At 37.1% G+C, this 17821-nt stretch overlaps 1 protein-coding gene across 12 annotated transcripts in view; it reads left to right on the plus strand.

Moving 5' to 3' along the window:
* Window positions 1–17821, plus strand: part of FBXW7 (F-box and WD repeat domain containing 7) — a 196339-nt gene that overhangs the window by 89894 nt on the left and 88624 nt on the right. For 10 of the 12 annotated variants that reach the window (XM_075500473.1, XM_075500469.1, XM_075500472.1 and 7 more), the window contains one exon: window positions 330–887. In XM_075500473.1, the coding sequence (XP_075356588.1) occupies window positions 399–887 (489 nt within the window). In that variant the 5' untranslated portion in view covers window positions 330–398. Of the gene's footprint in view, window positions 1–329; window positions 888–4615; window positions 5432–12099; window positions 12208–12613; window positions 12694–17821 lie in introns of those variants that run through there. The other 2 variants (XM_075500479.1, XM_075500480.1) reach the window with 2 other exon arrangements.

Consider the following 17821-nt stretch of genomic DNA (forward strand, 5'->3'; position numbering starts at 1 on the left):
CACATACTTGGATCTTCTGTTAACATGAACGTTAATGGTTCTTGTGGATTCTCTAGGAGGGCAAGTAGTTCTTCTGAATTTTGCAGAATCCGGTGCTTACAGAGATCATGATCAGACTGTTTGATAGAAGAAATAACTCTCTTGCTGCAAAGTTGTCTGCAGTCTGGGTTTTTCAAGTTGTGTGTCAAGTAGAAATTGTTCCTTGTTTGTTGGAATTTGAAGTTGTCAGGAGTAATGAAATACGATGAAATAAGTTTTTAATGCTTTATCTAATTAAAGAAAAATGTAACTTTTGTAATTTCCCACTTTTTCTTTTTTTGTCTCCGTAGAATGTGAAAGCATTTGCATCTTCAGATAGCCTAGCCAAGGTCCAAGAAGTAGCAAGCTGGCTTTTGGAAATGAATCAGGAACTGCTCTCTGTGGGCAGCAAGAGGCGACGAACTGGTGGATCTCTTCGAGGTAATGCTTCCTCAAGCCAAGTAGATGAGGAGCAGATGAATCGGGTCGTAGAAGAGGAGGAGCAGCAGCAAAGACGACAACAAGAGGAGCAGCACATTGGGAGGAATGGGGAGATAGGAGGAGAAGAACCTGGATTTGATGACAGGCATGAGTCTCAGCAGGAACAGTTAGAAGAAAATAACAATAGACTTATTACAGTGGATGAAGGATCCACTTGTAACCAAGAGGAAGAAGGTGATGAACATGCTGGTGATCAAGAGGAGGAGGTGGAAGAGGAGGAGGAAATGGACCAGGAGAGTGATGATTTCGATCAGTCTGACGACAGCAGTAGAGAAGATGAACACGCTAGCAGTAACAGCGTCACAAATTCCAATAGCCTCATGGACTTGCCCATTCACCAGTCATCGCCATTCTACGTAAAGACAAAGGTGAGAAACTATATTTTTTTGTGTTCTTAATCCTCGTTAACTCTGGATTTTGGAAAATAATTTGCATGTTTAACTTTAGTTTAAGTTCTACAATGAGGCAAAGATTTTACTTCCTAAAGAGCTCGTTATGAAGAATTTATGCAGTCCACAAAAACTATACTGTTTTAACTGTTGATAATCAAATTATTTGCATGCATTTGACATGAGCAAATACTCCTATATATTTTAAAGAAATAGAGCTCTGATGACTCTGTTCAAAAGATCAAGGTGTTTCTTCATAAATATTTTTACATGCTAACTCATACACTTAATAAGACCCTCCAGCATTATTTATGATATTTTCCTTCTCAAAGCAGGCAAGAAGGAAGGTAAGCAATTGTGCATATATGGTGTTCTCTGAGAATATCTAGTTCATTTAGATGAAAACATTGTAATGAAAAAATAGGGTGGAATATTATGGAAACATCAAGTTCTTCCTTCTGGCCGGGTTATAGCGAGTTCATTGACACAATATAGGTTAAAAAAAAAGTGTGTTAGCCAGTCATTCAGTTACAAAGTCATTACATAATGCTGTATGGTATCCTGCTTGTGAGGACCTTGTAAATTGTGTGCAATGATTGTTGAGAACTTCTGATTTGCAATAAGAATTTGGAAATAAATATGCATATTTTTATTGCTACTTATATCACCTAACATTTTAGATGTAAAAAAAATGGGTTTGGAGTATTAGCTCTAGTGTACATTAGTAATTCACCATATTTTCCAAATTCTTCAGGAAGGAGGAATTCTGTTAACTCTTAGCAGCAGCAAAAACTGAAAGAATAATGAAAGCGGTGATACTAACTAATAAAAAAGAGGAGCAGGCAGGTGTTCTTGAGGAAGAAGTGTTGTTCTTCCTATGTACCAATTTCTTTTTCTTAATCATTAATTGGTAATAGAACACCTAGCCTCCTCTCACCTTTCAAAAACCAAAATCCCCTCAAATTTTTACAATGTACTTTACAAAAAAACAAACCACCCTGATGTAATACAAAACAAACCCACAAAAATGCAGTTAACAGAAGTTAACAGGGTTCTCTATGTGTTTGAGTATGAGCATAAATGTATAGAGATGGAGAATCAGTTTTGAAGATGCACTAGAACAGGTGAATAGGATGATCATTTGCTTCTGGAAGCTGCAGCAATATGTTTTTGGTAATAGCGATTAGTATGTAGTTCAATTGTGTGTTTAAAGTATCTCAACTAACATCTTTGATTTTTGAAAAGTCATAATGTTTTCACATGAGTTTTTAGTAAATTATATGATTTTTCTATTGATAATTCTACTGTTCAAGGTACTGAAGTATATCCTTTCTAATTTGGAGTGAAATACTATCATATTTCATGTCATTCAGTTGGCTTTTTACAATTCAAATTCTTGTTTTTATTCCAATACTTTGGTTTTCCTGGATTTAGTATGACTTATTGAGTATCGTATAACAACTTGCATCCAGTATGGACTTGATATTTAATGTAGGAAATGCTTACACTCAAAAATATATTTTTAAGTCTCTGAATCGAAAACTTCTTGAAGTGCTTTGTAAATAACCGTACTCAAATTATATACAGAGAGAGCAGAGAATAGTTTTCAGTGGTGGTCAGTTCTGAAGCTTGTTTATCATCTCCAGTAATGAATGCAGGTTTTTTCTTTCCTTTTTTAAGGCGTATTTGACATAAACTGAAACAAGCTGGTTTAGCCTGAAGGAAGTTGTCTGAAAGATTTTTGTATAGATGCACAATTTCTGTGTGGTCTGATAGTTGCTTTGCGTATTGTTTCCGTGCAGTGCTGGCCATTTTCCTCTGTGCTCTGTCCCCAGGCTGTGCTCCTGCATGAACTCTTGGTGAGCTAGGTAGCGAACCGTATTTGGGAATTGCTTTTGATGCATGGTGCAACTCTATTTTAGGTAGTTTTAACTGTATACCTGAAGGATCAGCACAGGTTAGAAAGCTGCTTGAGCTGGCACTACTCTAGGTCGTGGTTACACAGTAAGAGTGACATAATGCAACATTAATGTGCCAATTCATTAATAAACCAGCATTTAACCATAGGAACATATTCTGTGTTAAGAAACAATGTGGAAATATAGCTGTGCTGGAGCATGAATGAATTACCAGAGTAAAAATAAACATGACTAATTAATATGCTGCTTTTGAGAAGAAAAAGGAGTGTTTGTAGACTCATCAGCTGTATTTACAAGTGATTTCTGGTTCTACCTGTTGAAGATAGATGCATCCTAGGAGACTTGAACATGATGGACTTATTTTTAGCTTTTCAGATATGCTTCTCAGCATTTGTAGTCTAGTACAGTTCTCCTCATAACTCTGGCTGAATTACCTGCTCCCTTGCTGTATGCTGTACTCCTCTGAAACTTGCTTTGCGCTACCAAGTATCGGCTGTGATGGCTGAATCCGCTACTTACTGTTTATGTATCAGGTGTAAACCTGGCTCCTCAGAAGCATGCATTTCTCATCCAACACAGTTGCTAGTTTGGTCTCGTTGTGCGTAGCAATATTGGCAACACACAGTTGTCATCACTACCAAATACCAAGAGATAATCGTGAGACCGAATAAAATAGCAACTGCTACCGCTGTACGTGTCATTGTGCAGCTCATCTCAACTTTTTGATATCTCCGTTCTTTGTCCTTCTACTTTTTATCCTTTCTTCATAAACTACTGAATAAAATCTCTTTCTAATCTGACTTTTTTTTTGCTTATTGGCCTGCGGGATCCTGTGTGGTTAAGGAAGGAAATGGCAAGGTTCCCACATAACACCACAATGTATCCTGCTTGCATTTGCCGCCTGTCACCTGACTTCCACTTGACAGCAGCAAGCTCACTGTGTTCTACCTGGTAAACTTCACCAGAAGCATAAAACCCCTTTATTTATATATAAATACATTTTATAGGTATTCATGTTTTAGCTAATGTTTATATAATATATATAAAATTATATAAAAATATTTGCCTCATACTACTGCTCCGTGCAAATAACTGAGATAATTGTTGCCGTAATGTTGTGAAAATGTTATGACTAAAGGGCGTGTGCACTTGAAATGAGAAGGCTGGTGGTTCAGGAGAGTCTTCATTGCACTCACCAGCAACACCCAGGAATCCGGAGGGGTCCTTGTGGTTACCTGTTATGATTTCCTGCATAAAATGTCAGGCTGCTCTATATTGACTTCTGCGCAAGCTAAAGCATATTTTTAGAAAAATTTCACCATTTGAAAACAGGAAACAGGCCAGCAAGGCAAATCTCTCTCAAGCTTAGGTTAATAGTTTATCATCATCAGTGTTTAAACTTCTGTGCCTTTACTCTACTCTGCCTTCTTCCTGTTATCTGTCCTTTTTTTGACCATTACAATTAATTATTTTTGTGTTGTACTGTAGAGCTGTTTAACAAGTGGGGTTTTTTCGCGCATACATAAAGCAATCAAGTTCACTCCTGAAAGGTCTCTTAAATGTAAATAATAAGGACACTGTGTCCATTGGGCATATTTTTCTGTTTTTTGTTCTCGTTATGATACTTCCCTGAACACTCTGATTTTTGAACATCCATCTTGAATCATAGATATCAGAACTGAGATTAAAACTCCAGTAGCAACTGCGCCAATGACAATTAAAATTTGTTCATGCTATATATTTACCTGTTTATATAACAAGAGATTCCGTTAACACTTTTGACTGCAGCATTGCATTGGGATTTCATGTTCGACTGATTTGTCTAACATGATGCAAGCCTTTTTCAGAGAGCCTTCTGTTCAGTAAGTATGGCCCATGTCCTTTCTACCTAGAGATAAGAATTGATGCTTGGTTGCATTAAAGTGGCTACAGTTTTCTCACATCTAGTGTACCTCATCAGATCCTTTACTGTTTGTTAATTTTTACTCCAATTGATCTGTGTCCTATCAAATGTTGTCATGTCTGTTATATAAAAATATTAAATAGCACAGGAGAGCAAAGTAAATAATATGTGCAGGACTTACAGAAACACGCGCTTGATGCCGATTCTTCGCTGATTGCATCGTATTTGTGGCATCCATTTCCAGTGCCTTGTGATGACTTTGTATTACTTGAGTTCCTTAGGAATGGTCATGTAACAATTAACCACAACGTAAGCAAACAAATACATTTACAGTCCATTATGTATTTCATAACGACTGCCCTTAAATGCTTTTATCCCTCAGTACATGTGGCATTCTGTAGAACTGCAAGGACAAGAACGTATTACTGGTGGTCACCGTCACTGGGAAATAGCTCATGTAAATTAACATTCTTGCTTATTTTAGATTTAAATTGTTTGTCTACTTGTGTTCATACTCTTGAAATTGTAGTATTAGCAAATATATCATGCCAGCAATATTTTATCTTTATCAAAACTGGTGTTTATTACATAGGTGATAACCAGCATGTTTTTATGGAAAAATTGGCGTCAACGCTGTTAATCCTATTCTATGTCAACCATTGCATTATTTTCTCTTGGACTGACACCTGGGTTTCAGCCTGTGGTTATCCACATTGTACTGTTTCCTTTTCTAATTTTTTTCCTATATGTCGTTAGGTTTATTTGAGAATTCTGAAATATTTTGATTGTTCTAATTCTTAAAAATAATTTTGATCATAATATATATCATCTTTAACTCATTCCATTTTTTTGTGTGTCTTTTTATTTCTTAACTATTTCTACTACTCCCAGTTTTGTAGTTTTTAAATATTAATGACTGTCCTCTTCAGTATACTTAAATCTTTTGGTTTTGATTGAGGCTTTCAGTTTCCATCAAGATGAGTTGTTTTTCTTTAACTGCTGTGAACTTTTCTTATTTGGAGGAGTATTGGCTTCTTGATTATCTTAGAAATTATTTCTAAACAGTTAAAATAATTTACAGGTCTATTCAGCTTTGGTTTGGATTTGACGTATTTTGTGGAAGGGGGGAAAACGTCATGATCATTTATACCCAAGCTACCACGAATTTAACTTTGTTCTATTAGTTTTTCTTTATCTAAAATTCTGCATTATATAATACTTTTAATATTAAATTTGTCTAATTTTGAAGCCACCTCAGTTAGGAAACAATCACTTAAAAATAAAAAAAATTTAAAAAATTAAACCCATGAATTCCTGAGAAGTGTCAGCTGCATTCATTCCAGCAAATATTGTCACAGATTTCTGTGATTAGGCAAAACAACTACTTCATATCAGACTAGCAGGTGTGAGATCTCCAGAGGCAGATATATACTTGCTCTAGGTCAAATTGCGGTATCAAGGCATGTTTCCTTTCTTACTCCTGTCTGCATGCTTGAAGTTGGTCTCTGGCAAAAGATGAAAACACTCTGAAGATTTTACAGAAACCAGAAGATGCGATTTACTGTGTCCATGGCAAAAAGTTGTATTGTACGTGTAGGAACCAGTTGTTGGTGGATAGGCAAATGGCATCCCTCTTTCATCTTAAAGTAAGCCTCTCACTTTAGGCAGATGCCATCTTGAATTTCCATATAATTTCTTCTTTTTATGCCACGCCCTCCCATTCGAGGTGGGATGCCAGGAGCCATTTCATATTTTTCCACAAATTGTGTTTTGAGGGGAGAATACACCAGAAGGCACTAAAGGTATTTTCATAGTGAAGTGAAGGCCTGCTTTCCTCTATACTCAGACATGGATAAATTTCAAATTCCTTGGTTTTGGTTTGGTGTGTTTGTCATGGTTTAACCCCAGCCGGCAACTAAGCCCCACCCAGTCGCTCGCTTACTCCCCCCGGGTGGGATGGGGGAGAGAATTGGAAGGGTAAAAGTGAGAAAACTCGTGGGTTGAGATAAAAACAGTTTAATAGGTAAAGCAAAAGCCGCACACACAAGCAAAGCAAAGCAAGGAATTCATTCACTCCTTCCCATGGGCAGGCAGGTGTTCAGCCATCTCCAGGAAAGCAGGGCTCCATCACGCATAACGGGTGCTTGGGAAGACAAATGCCATCACTCCAAACGTCCCCCCCTTCCTTCTTCTCCCCCCAGCTCTATATGCTGAGCATGACGCCATATGGTGTGGGATATCCCTTTGGTCAGTGGGGGTCAGCTGTCCCAGCCGTGTCCCCTCCCAGCTTCTTGTGCACCCCCAGCCTCCTCGCTGGTGGGGTGGGGTGAGGAGCAGAAGAGGCCTTGACTCTGTGTCAGCACTGCTCAGCAATAGCTAAAACATCCCTGTGTTATCAACACTGTTTCCAGCACAAATCCAAAACACAGCCCCACACTAGCTACTGTGAAGAGAATTAACTCTATCCCAGCCAAAACCAGCATAAACCACAATGATATAAAGGATTTATTTTTCAGTGATTTTTGGCTTTGTATGGAAGGATAGCATTAATTTTTAAAACTAAAGAAAACTGAAGACTGCACTGGGCAGTTTGTGCATATGTGAAGTGAAAAGGGACTCCTGTATGAAAGTCTGCAGCTATTGTCAGAATGTTAATAGCCTAAAAGCTTCGTAGGGATAGGGGGAAATAAAGGATGATTAGAGAAATGCTGATCCTTGGAAGTAGTGTTTTGTTTTGGGTACAGGCAGTATACACAGTTGAGAGAAGGTTGGAATATTGTGTGTAGGTGGGATGGTTTTGTAACAGCGTATGTTAATATTTTTCTCCTTTTCTGAGCAGCAGAGGGGGCTGTTATTGCTTTGCTGCAGCCCTACAGAGATTTGTGCAGTGTTCCTTTGCAAAGGCTTTTCCTGCTCTTGCAGCTAAAAACTTGAAGCATGTTTTTTAAGTCTAGGGAATAAATACAACTGGAACAGAAGGACTCAGTATTTTTTATTTGTGAATAAATCTGTTTCCAGTATATAAAATGATGTATGAATATTTCCTTTAAAAAATAAGTGTTAAACATTTTCAGATGGCCTGGGTGATAAGAATGCAATGTATAGTTCTCCGCTCTGAGTGCGCAGGAGAAAGAAAAAGAACTTTATACTACAAAAAGAGATTTTTTTAAAATTTTTATTTTTTGCAGGGATCACACATAGGGTATGTAGATTGTTCATGCCTTTCATCTCCTCAGTTGTCTAACAGTTAATGCTTTAAAGAGTTTTAAACTAAGTAATAATTCAGCTAAAGCTGTGTCAAAAAGGATACATGTTAAGAATCGCTCTGATTGTAAAAAAAAAAAAAAAAAAAAAAAGTACATTGGCAATTGTTTTTTTCCCCCTCTTGCTTCTCCCTGGGATTCTCCTTTTAATTAAAGCTTCTTTCACATCACTCTCTTTAAAAGCTTAGGAACTGGGCAATTTTCTCCTCCCTTGGTTATTCTGAACTGCAGCACTAAAATACAATGAGTTAAGATAAGTAAATGACTTAGGATAAACAATAAATGGTCTTTACAACTGTCAGTCAGGATTACTTTTCCATTACCATGACAGTTTAGTTATTTTGGAGCAAGTTCTGCTGTTTTAAAAAAGTAATTTTTGTTTTGCTTTTCTGATACGGAGCCTTATTTTTATCTTGGACTGTAATAGGATTGGAAATATTCATACTCTGAGATTTATATCAATCAACACTTTTAACCTTTGACTTCTTTCGCATTTATATACCACAGAGTTTACTTGGTTGTGATTCCAAGCATGCAGGATCATTTGGAAAGGCTGTGCAACTGTCATTAAGATGTAGTTTGTTAAATATTAAAGCTTCCATGGAAGGAATGCAGATTCTCAGTTTCTCTGTAGATAGCAAGGTTCTTCCCCATCTGTACTAACCTGCAGCATGCTTCTTTACTACAGATATCAACACTTCTTTTGAAAAGTACTTCTCACTTGCTCTGCTTTTACTTGACTGTGTTAAGTAATGGCTTCATATGCTGCCCAAGGCTTGCAGAGGTTTAGCTATACTTTTGCCTTTTGTGAGTAGAATTGCTCCTACACTTTCACTTGGAGGTAAAACTGGTGTTAAGTAATTGCTGCTCTGCTAATTTTCCCTGCTCTGTAAGTGGATCATGAAGCTTGCTAATTGATATGTGGGCTCTGCTTGTAGTAATGTGGTTATCCCTGACATAGTTTGCGGCTTATCTAAGAACTTGGCTATCTAGTTCAGCTTTCTCATGCAAAGTTCTTGAAATACCTAGTAATTAAATTTAACTGTTATGTTAAAATGTCACTGCAGTCAAAGGACAGGAATTTTTTCTATAATAAATTCTGGTTTTTCTTTCCCTTAATGAAGGGTGTCTTACCTCTTTTCAATATGACTTTTACAAATATTACTACACAATTAAATGACAATGCTAATGTATAATTTGTGAAGTAAGTAATTGTGTATAGAAAGGAAAGTCAAGAATCTCAGTGCCTGGGAAGGAAGAAGAATAGTTCAACAGAAAACACTGATGCTGACAGTTTGGGTCATAGTCAATCTTGACTACAAGATTGCATTTAATAAGTAGATTTTCATTGTTTTGGGTTTTTTTCCCCTTCATTATGGAAAGATGCTTGGTTTTTGATGTGGAAAGAGGTAGTGCTGATTTAGTTTCTCATTTAGTTTCCCGTTACAGAGATTGCTTATCTAGACTAAAGACCTAGCTGAGTAAGGCACAAGCAATTTTCTACTTCTGTGCCAATAATTGAGGTCAGTCTTTCAACTCCAGTCAAGGGATTTACCTCAACTAGCCACACTGGAAAATAAACCTACAGAGCTTTTGATTGTGCCAGATTTGTCTGTACAGGTGTCTGACTGAATGTACAATTGCACCTTCTTTGCAGTGAAGCCTGCATCTCAAAGTGTATACCTTCCTTATTTCCTGGTGCTTCTTACCAGACATGTCCAGTAGTTTCTCCTGAACATACATGCAATTCTTTCGTAGCCGTGTTGGTTGGTTCTTCACAGGTATATTTCCAGCAGTTCCCTAAAGCAGAAAAGATGCCAGCCACCTTTTGGGAGGTAGGGAAACGGCCTCTTGGTTCAGACTTGCTCAGAATTGATGCATTGCCACAAGGTTGTATTGACTTGAATTGCCTTTGGTTGCTTGGCCTATGTAGAGCTGCTTAAAGATAAATATTGGAAAGGAACTTGCCTGCGTTACTCAAACTGCCATATCAGTTTACATTGTGTAGAATAAATTAAATTGATACCTTCAGGATAACTACTTGAAGCAGTGTCTTGTAGTTGCACACTTTTTCATAGGCTTTGAAATCAGTGTCAGTTAGGCACCTACATGGTTTTTGCTCTGCATCTTTATTCTCAAAATGAAAATGAGCTTTTTTTTTTTAAGAAAAAAATAATTGCAGTAGTACCATTTCAACTCACCAATTATATGGCAACAATATTATGAAGTAGAAATAATGAAAACGTGCTTGAGAATACTTTCAGTATGCTTACTCTGTTGGGATACATGGGTTGTCTAACAAATACATTTGGGAGCTCTGCCCCACTTAGATATGCCATTTGTTCCTTATGTTGTTCTTGACTATGTGGCAGGTGCTGTTGCCTGATGTGATCGCTAGCCCAAATATCTCCAGTCTGTAGTGATACAGCTGTATTTACTGAGCATTTTATCAGTGGATGCTGTTGCTCTGAGTGTCAGTTTTAAGCTGCTTTACCTTTTGGGGCTTAACTGAAGTTGATATTACTGGTTATGAAACTTGATGCAAATGGTGAATCGAAGTGTGAAGAAAGTAAAACTTTTGCTGGTGAGTTAGTTTTCAGTTTTGTTGACACCCCCCCTTCCCAAGCGGATGGTGTTAAATATTCTTTTGGCTATGAATTTGAAGTCTATGTTTAAAAATATGAGTTATGATCAGTACATTTCTTGTATTCACTGATGTTTTATACTTACAAAATTATCAGATCTGAAATTAGCTTAGAGGGCCAGAGGAACAGAAGGTGATCTGAGGACCAGAGTTACGTTTAACAGCTGCTGCGAGAGTAACATTTTTTCCTGATGTATTTCTCACTGACTGTAATCTGCAAAATAGCAGTAAGTCCTTTATTTCTGTAGGAGACTTTTCATTATCTGCAGAACATGTTGCTATTCAGCAAACTGTGCACAGTAAAGTAATTTACATATCTTTACAAATTCTTGAGTATAAGGAGGAAAACTAGACAATGTCAATTTCTATGCTAGTTTAATCATTTCTGAACAGGCAGAATGCTTAAAACCGAAATTTCCAAGCTGTCTCAGCAGAATGTTTGAACAGCCAGCATCTAATGTCTATTGACAAAGGATGATTTTTGACACATGAACTGTTTTTCTTTGGCAGTATATGGTGTCTGATCTGTGCATGAAGCTATGCTTGTGTAGTAATGCTATAACGTGCATTTTGTGTAGATTAATCTGCCGTTATATTTTGTTTAGGTTGTGTGTAAATGTTTTACAGTTTTCTTTGTTGGTGACATTTTTATTAGAAAAATCCCTATAAAACCTAGAACCAGTGTTTCTATAAACTGTTCTCTTTGTCACAAGCATCTTCTCCCTTCTTGTCCATAGCGTGGCTAATGAAAACACTGTCTAAACTTCAACTTCATGTAAATTGTGCTAGAGTTCTGCCCATTCTCTCCTGGCCAAACAAGTTCATGACTTAAATGAATTACTGTAACATGTGTGTTACGTTAAAAAAATCTCTATAAAACTTTGTGTGCGTTGACTCTCTGTAGTACAACTTATGATGTAATGTTACTTATACTTAATTGTTATTGAGATTTTAAAGGTGAAAGTCATGAGTTCTTGTGCATAGATGGGTATCTCTATAATAATCACTGAAATACAAGTGGAAAACATTGCTGTCGGTCATCTCTTCTGTTCGTACTTCTCTCTTATTTGTCCTTTCTCCTCTTCTTGCTAATTTTAAATCTTGTTTCTTTAGTTTGTAACAACAAGAATTGGGAAGAGGGAGAGGATCTGAGGACACAATTACTAAGGAAGTGCAGAGATTTCTATCCCAAGTCAAGGTGGTCCAAACCAACTATGTCTTTATAGAACCTTACTTCTTTTTATGTTTGTTCTTACTAAAAGCTGATGGTTTCTAGTGACTTTACTACCTGACCATATATCGCATAATATGAAAGGAAAAAATTGTGAATTTTAGTAATATTCAGTGTAATTCAATCTTGGGAGACAGTGGCTATGCTTCTCAGCTGTGTCATGAAATATTACTCTGTTAATGCTTATTAAATTCTAATACATTTGTTCAATCCCTGGTGCCTCTGCTGAAGTGGAAAATGTACCTACTGCCACCACAGATTGCCAGCAGGGATAAATTCCACCTTATTCATCATCAGAAGTCATTACTACTTTTAAGTAAAGTATGAACAACATTTCCTGTAAGTGCAAATCACATTCTTATTCTTATGTCATCCAGCCACTGGTTATCCGTGTTTGGAAGTGGGCAGGAGACCCTTTGTTCTTCTCATTTGAATTATGGAGTGTCCCTTAAGGATGCCAGCTACCATGATCATTATTGACCAAATATATTGAATACTAAAAAAAAAAAAAGACAACAAATCACAAACACTCTTTTTACCAATGTCATAATTCCTTCAGTTCCGATCCCTTGGTCAGATTTTCTAAAACACACAGAAAATAAGTCACTTAATTAAAATGACTAAGTAAAAATGAAATTAAGAAACTGGAAGTGACACAGCTAAATGGAAGAAATCAGACTTAAAATCATGAGTTATGGATCCCTCATTCTTGCCAAATGTAATAATGTTGTTCCTTCTCTTTAAGCTGGAGTTCATCCAAAGCAAGGACACTTTCAATGGGTACCCTGAGGCACTCGCCCATCGGCACAATTTTTGGCTTTGATGTAAGCCACTAGTATTACATGTCCTACAGCAAGTATGCTAAATGCTGCATTTACATGTATGCATGTGTATCTGTTTTGAAGGACAGACTGTTGAAACTCTTCCTATGCTGTGCCAGTCAGAATTTGGTACTGCTGCACTGGCATTCTTCACTGGCAGGGTTTGAAGACAGAGTATCAGACAGCCAGTAAACTCAAGGCTGGATTTAGCTGTCCATATACAAGAAGTCAATTTCTATGAAATACTTACAAGCATTTTAAATAATAAGTGGTATTTGAACAAATCAGAGAAAGCCAGTGTTTGTTAAATAAAAATACAGGCAAGGCTTCCCCTTCCTCTAAAAAGAAAAAAAAAAAAAAAAAGGAAAGAAGACAAATAAAAGATCAAGGTGGCAACCATACCAACCAAGAGTGCCAGCCCTTCCACAGACTACCTGCTTTTTTCTGTAGTCTAGGCATTCTTTACTTCGCATATCTTGAGCTTTATAAATAGCCTCACACCCCTTTGCAGTATGCTGTTAACCAGCTGAAAAGGATTATATAGCTTAATTTGGTGCTATCATGAATGCCAGCGTAACAATCAGTTGTTGCATTTGTTACATTTATGTGTATTGTACAGTTCTGGTAAGAAAAACACAGTCTTGTATCAAAATAGACCTTGATGTCTATATTGTTTCAAACATACGAAATGTGATACTTTGCATTATTCAGCCTTTTATTTTGGCAGTAGATAGTATAGCTAATATGAAGAGTGTTACTGTGTTGTCAGGCTTTATCCAAGAGGAATTTATTTTTTTAATGCTGAATAAACAGATTAGACATGCTGGACAGAACTTTTCACTGCAGAAGGAAAAAAATTATGAGGTGGCAGAAATTTTTAACACCTTTCTGATGTTTTGGGGATTGTTCCTTTTCCCATTTAATATGTAGAAAGGAAGAAAATTCTAAGTCCAAACGTAATTTTTGGCAGTGCTTTTTGGACACTATTCAGAAACTGATAATCATGTTTTAAATATTTTGGTAATGCTTGTGTACATTTTGTGCGTGTATGTATGTAAGTGGAGAATTTCTCATAGAAAGTCTTACATTTTACATGGAAGGCTGATACAGTGATAAGAAAAACTGAATTACTGTATGGATAACTAATTTTTTGGTTTCCTGTCTTCCTTTTTCATAAAAGCAGCCTCCTTACTAATAAAAACACCTGCTTTCCCTTTCCCTGGCTTATCCTCAGCTGGGAATTTGCCTTGCATTTTAATCCAGTGTTAAATATTGCATGACTTCTCTACCTGTTGTTGTAGTTCTTAATTCTTGTCTCAGCTTTATTTAAAGGTGCAACAACAGCATAAATAAGTGGTCAGCAAATAAATTCCTGCACAGCAGCTGTAGCAATTCTTTTTAACAGCTGGTGCAACTCTGACTAGACCAAAGAGTTAAAATTGCTTATCCAACAAGTCATATTATAGCCAATGAGGACTGGGCAGACATTTCTGGAATATTTGTAAAACGCAAGATGATGCAGCTGGATTTCTTTTACATACCTGGAATATTTTCTGAAATGTTTAATGAAGAAATGAAGACACATGCTTTAAAGAGAGTTTAAAAAAAAAAGTGACAATGACAACAAGCCCCTATAGCATAGTAAATAAAGTTAGGAGGCTTGTGGAGTAAAGCCAAATAATATAGGCCTCTGGTTACAAATTATTATATACACTTACAGGGATGTCTAAATATGGTAGGAATTAGTTTTTAAAATGCACACGGTTAAGTATATGTTTTAATGATATGATAGTGTCATTAGTATTGATATTATATAGTCTTGCCAATGTGCAGTTTACTAGACAGTCTGTATGTTTCTTTCATAAACACTTAATGTGACCTTACAGGAAGTTAGCTTGTGCAAATGGTCCCTTGCAATTTGTCAAATGCTCTTTTGCACTAGTACTGTCATGACTGAGGGCAGATCCCATGCCTATAGCTGCAGGTACCTGCATGTTCCCTTCCCTTTCCTTTGAGATGAAATTCTATATTTGTTGAGATGCCTGGGAAGCTTTTTATCATCCCCGAGAGCAGACATCTCTTCGGGACCAGTATTGCATGCTAAGGGATCCATGGACAAAGAGTGGTGATCCAATAGCTCATTGTTGCCCAAAGATGGAGGTCTTGACTACTCTCCACTTCCAAACAATTTTGCTGTTTGTCTTGTGTTTGTCTCATCGTGCATCTGGCTGCTTTGTGAGCTGTTTACATTTGCTAATCTAGTGGAAAAATAACTCAGCAACAACAAAATTGAGGATTTTCAGGTATCCTACTTACTGGAGTCATTTCAAGAGCTCGGAAGCCTGACAAGTTCTACAGCCAGTTTAAGGAAGAGTTTGGAATAAAATGGCCAGAACAAGGAAGGGAGGTGCTACTCTTCTCCTTTTTGCTACTAGAATCTGCAGCTGACCTGTTTGTCTCATTTCAGCTCCAAAGAAGATCAGCTGTGGGATCAAACAGATCCAGTGGAGATCTGTTCTTTTTTACTGACAGTCATTCAAACTCACTTGCATTGGTGGTTGCAGATAGAAACTGAAACTAGTGAGCCCTTGCTATTAGTTCCCCAGCAGGCAAGGCTAATGTAGTTAAATGCCACACATGAGTATTAAAATGCAGTAGGTCAAATTTGAGTATGATTTCATTTCTCCATGCACTCACACTTAGATACCAGGATGCTTGAACAGATATAAGCATGCACATAGGCATGAAAAATGTCTAGTAGATATGTTTTTCTGATGATTTCCCCTTTGCTGATATATTCGATATTTCATATCTTCCTTGGCCTCTACTAGTGGATTTCTGGGGAATGCTGTCTTGTGGAGTGTGAAGTATTTTGCCAGACAGCAGCTTTACCATCATCCTTATCTATATTTGTTTGAACCTTTGCCATTTTTTTCAGTATAGGAGTGTCATACAAGTTGTACCATCTTCTGTCAGCAGCTGCGAAAGGCCTATCTCCTTCTGCCCTTTCATGGCAAAAATTTTAAAGTAGCTTTTTTGTATTAGGTACCAACCTCTTTCATCACAGTAGTTATTAATGGCCATGTCTCAATACGATTCCAGAGCCAGAATTATAACCAGGAAGTATCATCTGAGTGAGTCCAAGTTAAGAAAATCTGGATTCTTTTTCACTATGTTATTAAGCTTTGTTGCCGAAGAAAACAAAGCTTGTGCAGTTGAGACATCTGCCTGTCATTGTCTTTCTTCCTTTCCAGAGCTTATGCATCTTGTTATTAATTTTGACCCAATTTGACAAAGAGAGATATTAAGATTACACAAGTTTTCAAGGTAACTAGAGCGTAGGTAGGAAAGGGAGAGACTTATTAATGCATCTGCTGAGGAAGAAGTCTACAGAGTGACCATCGCCTGGTTAGACACCATTGAGTCCTTGTGGAATTGGGTTTTGCTCTGACCATGGAAAGAGGTTCAATTGACGTTTGTTCCTTACTTTACACCGTAGAAGCCATTATTAGTCAAAAGTCATAGTAAGGCATAAGCCTGAGATAAAGCTTTGCTGTGGCTGGACTGTTCAGAATGACTATCCCATGTAGGTCCTCTGACATTTTGGGACCATAAGGCCTTGGAGAAGCCGCAGTGTAATTCAAGGACAATTCGAACTGGCATGACAATCTTACCTGGAGCCAGGCTTCGTTCATTCTGTTGCTCATGGTACAACAGGTCTACGCTTGTTTTTTTTCCCATGAAGTACAGAGAAAGCCATCGGTTTGCATGTTTTGCTAGTAGTTTTGCCCCTTTTGCAAACTATTCAAGCGTACATTTTTTAGGAAATTCTGGTCTTGTGAGATCAAAATGATCCTCTCCATTGATTCCTTCCATACCCCCTTCAGGGGTCTGGGTCATTATGTTTTCTTATACGTGCAGATTTTTGTATTGGGTAAACTTGGATACGATAGAGACTCTTTAGAGCAATCATTTTTTCTGTGCAGCACCACTAATGCAGTTGCAGTTAGTTTTGTACAGCAGTGCCTTTTTTTCTATACAGCTTATTTGTTTGCCTGTACAAAGCAGACTAATGTGCAATGTATCATTTGGGAACTATTTGTCTCCTGGTATTAGAAATCCCTCACATAAACAAACTTGGGACCACAGTTGCTATATAAGAGTAGTTACTAGTGTAGTACAGACTGCCTTGCTTTGCTAACAAAATGGTTCTCGCTCTTTCTACACATGAGTAGGGACCAACATGAATATCAAGGGAGCAGTAAGGCTTGTGTAAAATGTAAATTATAGTGCATTTTGTGTGCTACAACTATGCAGAACTTACTAAAAATGTTATTTAGGAAGTATATTATCAAATAGATTCAAAGGATTATTATGCTACTATTATTATTTTGAGAAGATGACTTTTAAAATGTTGCAGTGCTCTGCTTTATCCATTTGAGGGCAGCTGTTCACCGATGTTAAGAACTGTGGAAAAACTGTCTGGGATACTGCTTTCTGCACTTCAGTCTTTCTATACTTGCAAATACTTCATTTGGATCTCTCTAGGTCTTGTACTGTTCCATCACCATATTAAAATGTCATGAGTTTGTTTAGTTTTTTCAAGTAATGTTAATTACGCAAAACAATTGTCAGCTCTAGAAGATTCTGTAAAGTTTGAGTAAGCTGGTTTTCATTGTTGGGATAAATGCTTAGATCCATGTCTTAAAACCAAGGCCTTCCCGAGTGAAGTATACTGAATGAGCTAGTGAATTTTGTAACATTTGCTTTCCGGTAAACAGCTCCTAAAAAGCTCTGCTGCAGGATCACTTTAAATGACTCTGACTGGAAGGTATAAAAATTATTGCTGCTTACTACATGCTTTCATTTTACAAAGACGTCTCTTCACTGGACCTGCCAAAAAAGAAAGAGGATTCTTCTGGATTCTTAAATTTACAGTTAATAGTCCATGATGATCTCAAACTAGTATTTTCAAACTCCAGTTTTCAGGCACTTCTATGCATCTAAATAAAGTGATCTGATTTCAAACATGATCTTCTGATTAAAATGACACTTAAGAAGAGCATCATTGGAAATCAGCCCCACTTTATTTAGAAACAGGATGTTACAGAAATGTATTACAAAGCATTAAA

This window comes from Mycteria americana, chromosome 4, assembly GCF_035582795.1.
Source record: "Mycteria americana isolate JAX WOST 10 ecotype Jacksonville Zoo and Gardens chromosome 4, USCA_MyAme_1.0, whole genome shotgun sequence".
Classification (NCBI taxonomy): Eukaryota; Metazoa; Chordata; class Aves; order Ciconiiformes; family Ciconiidae; genus Mycteria; species Mycteria americana.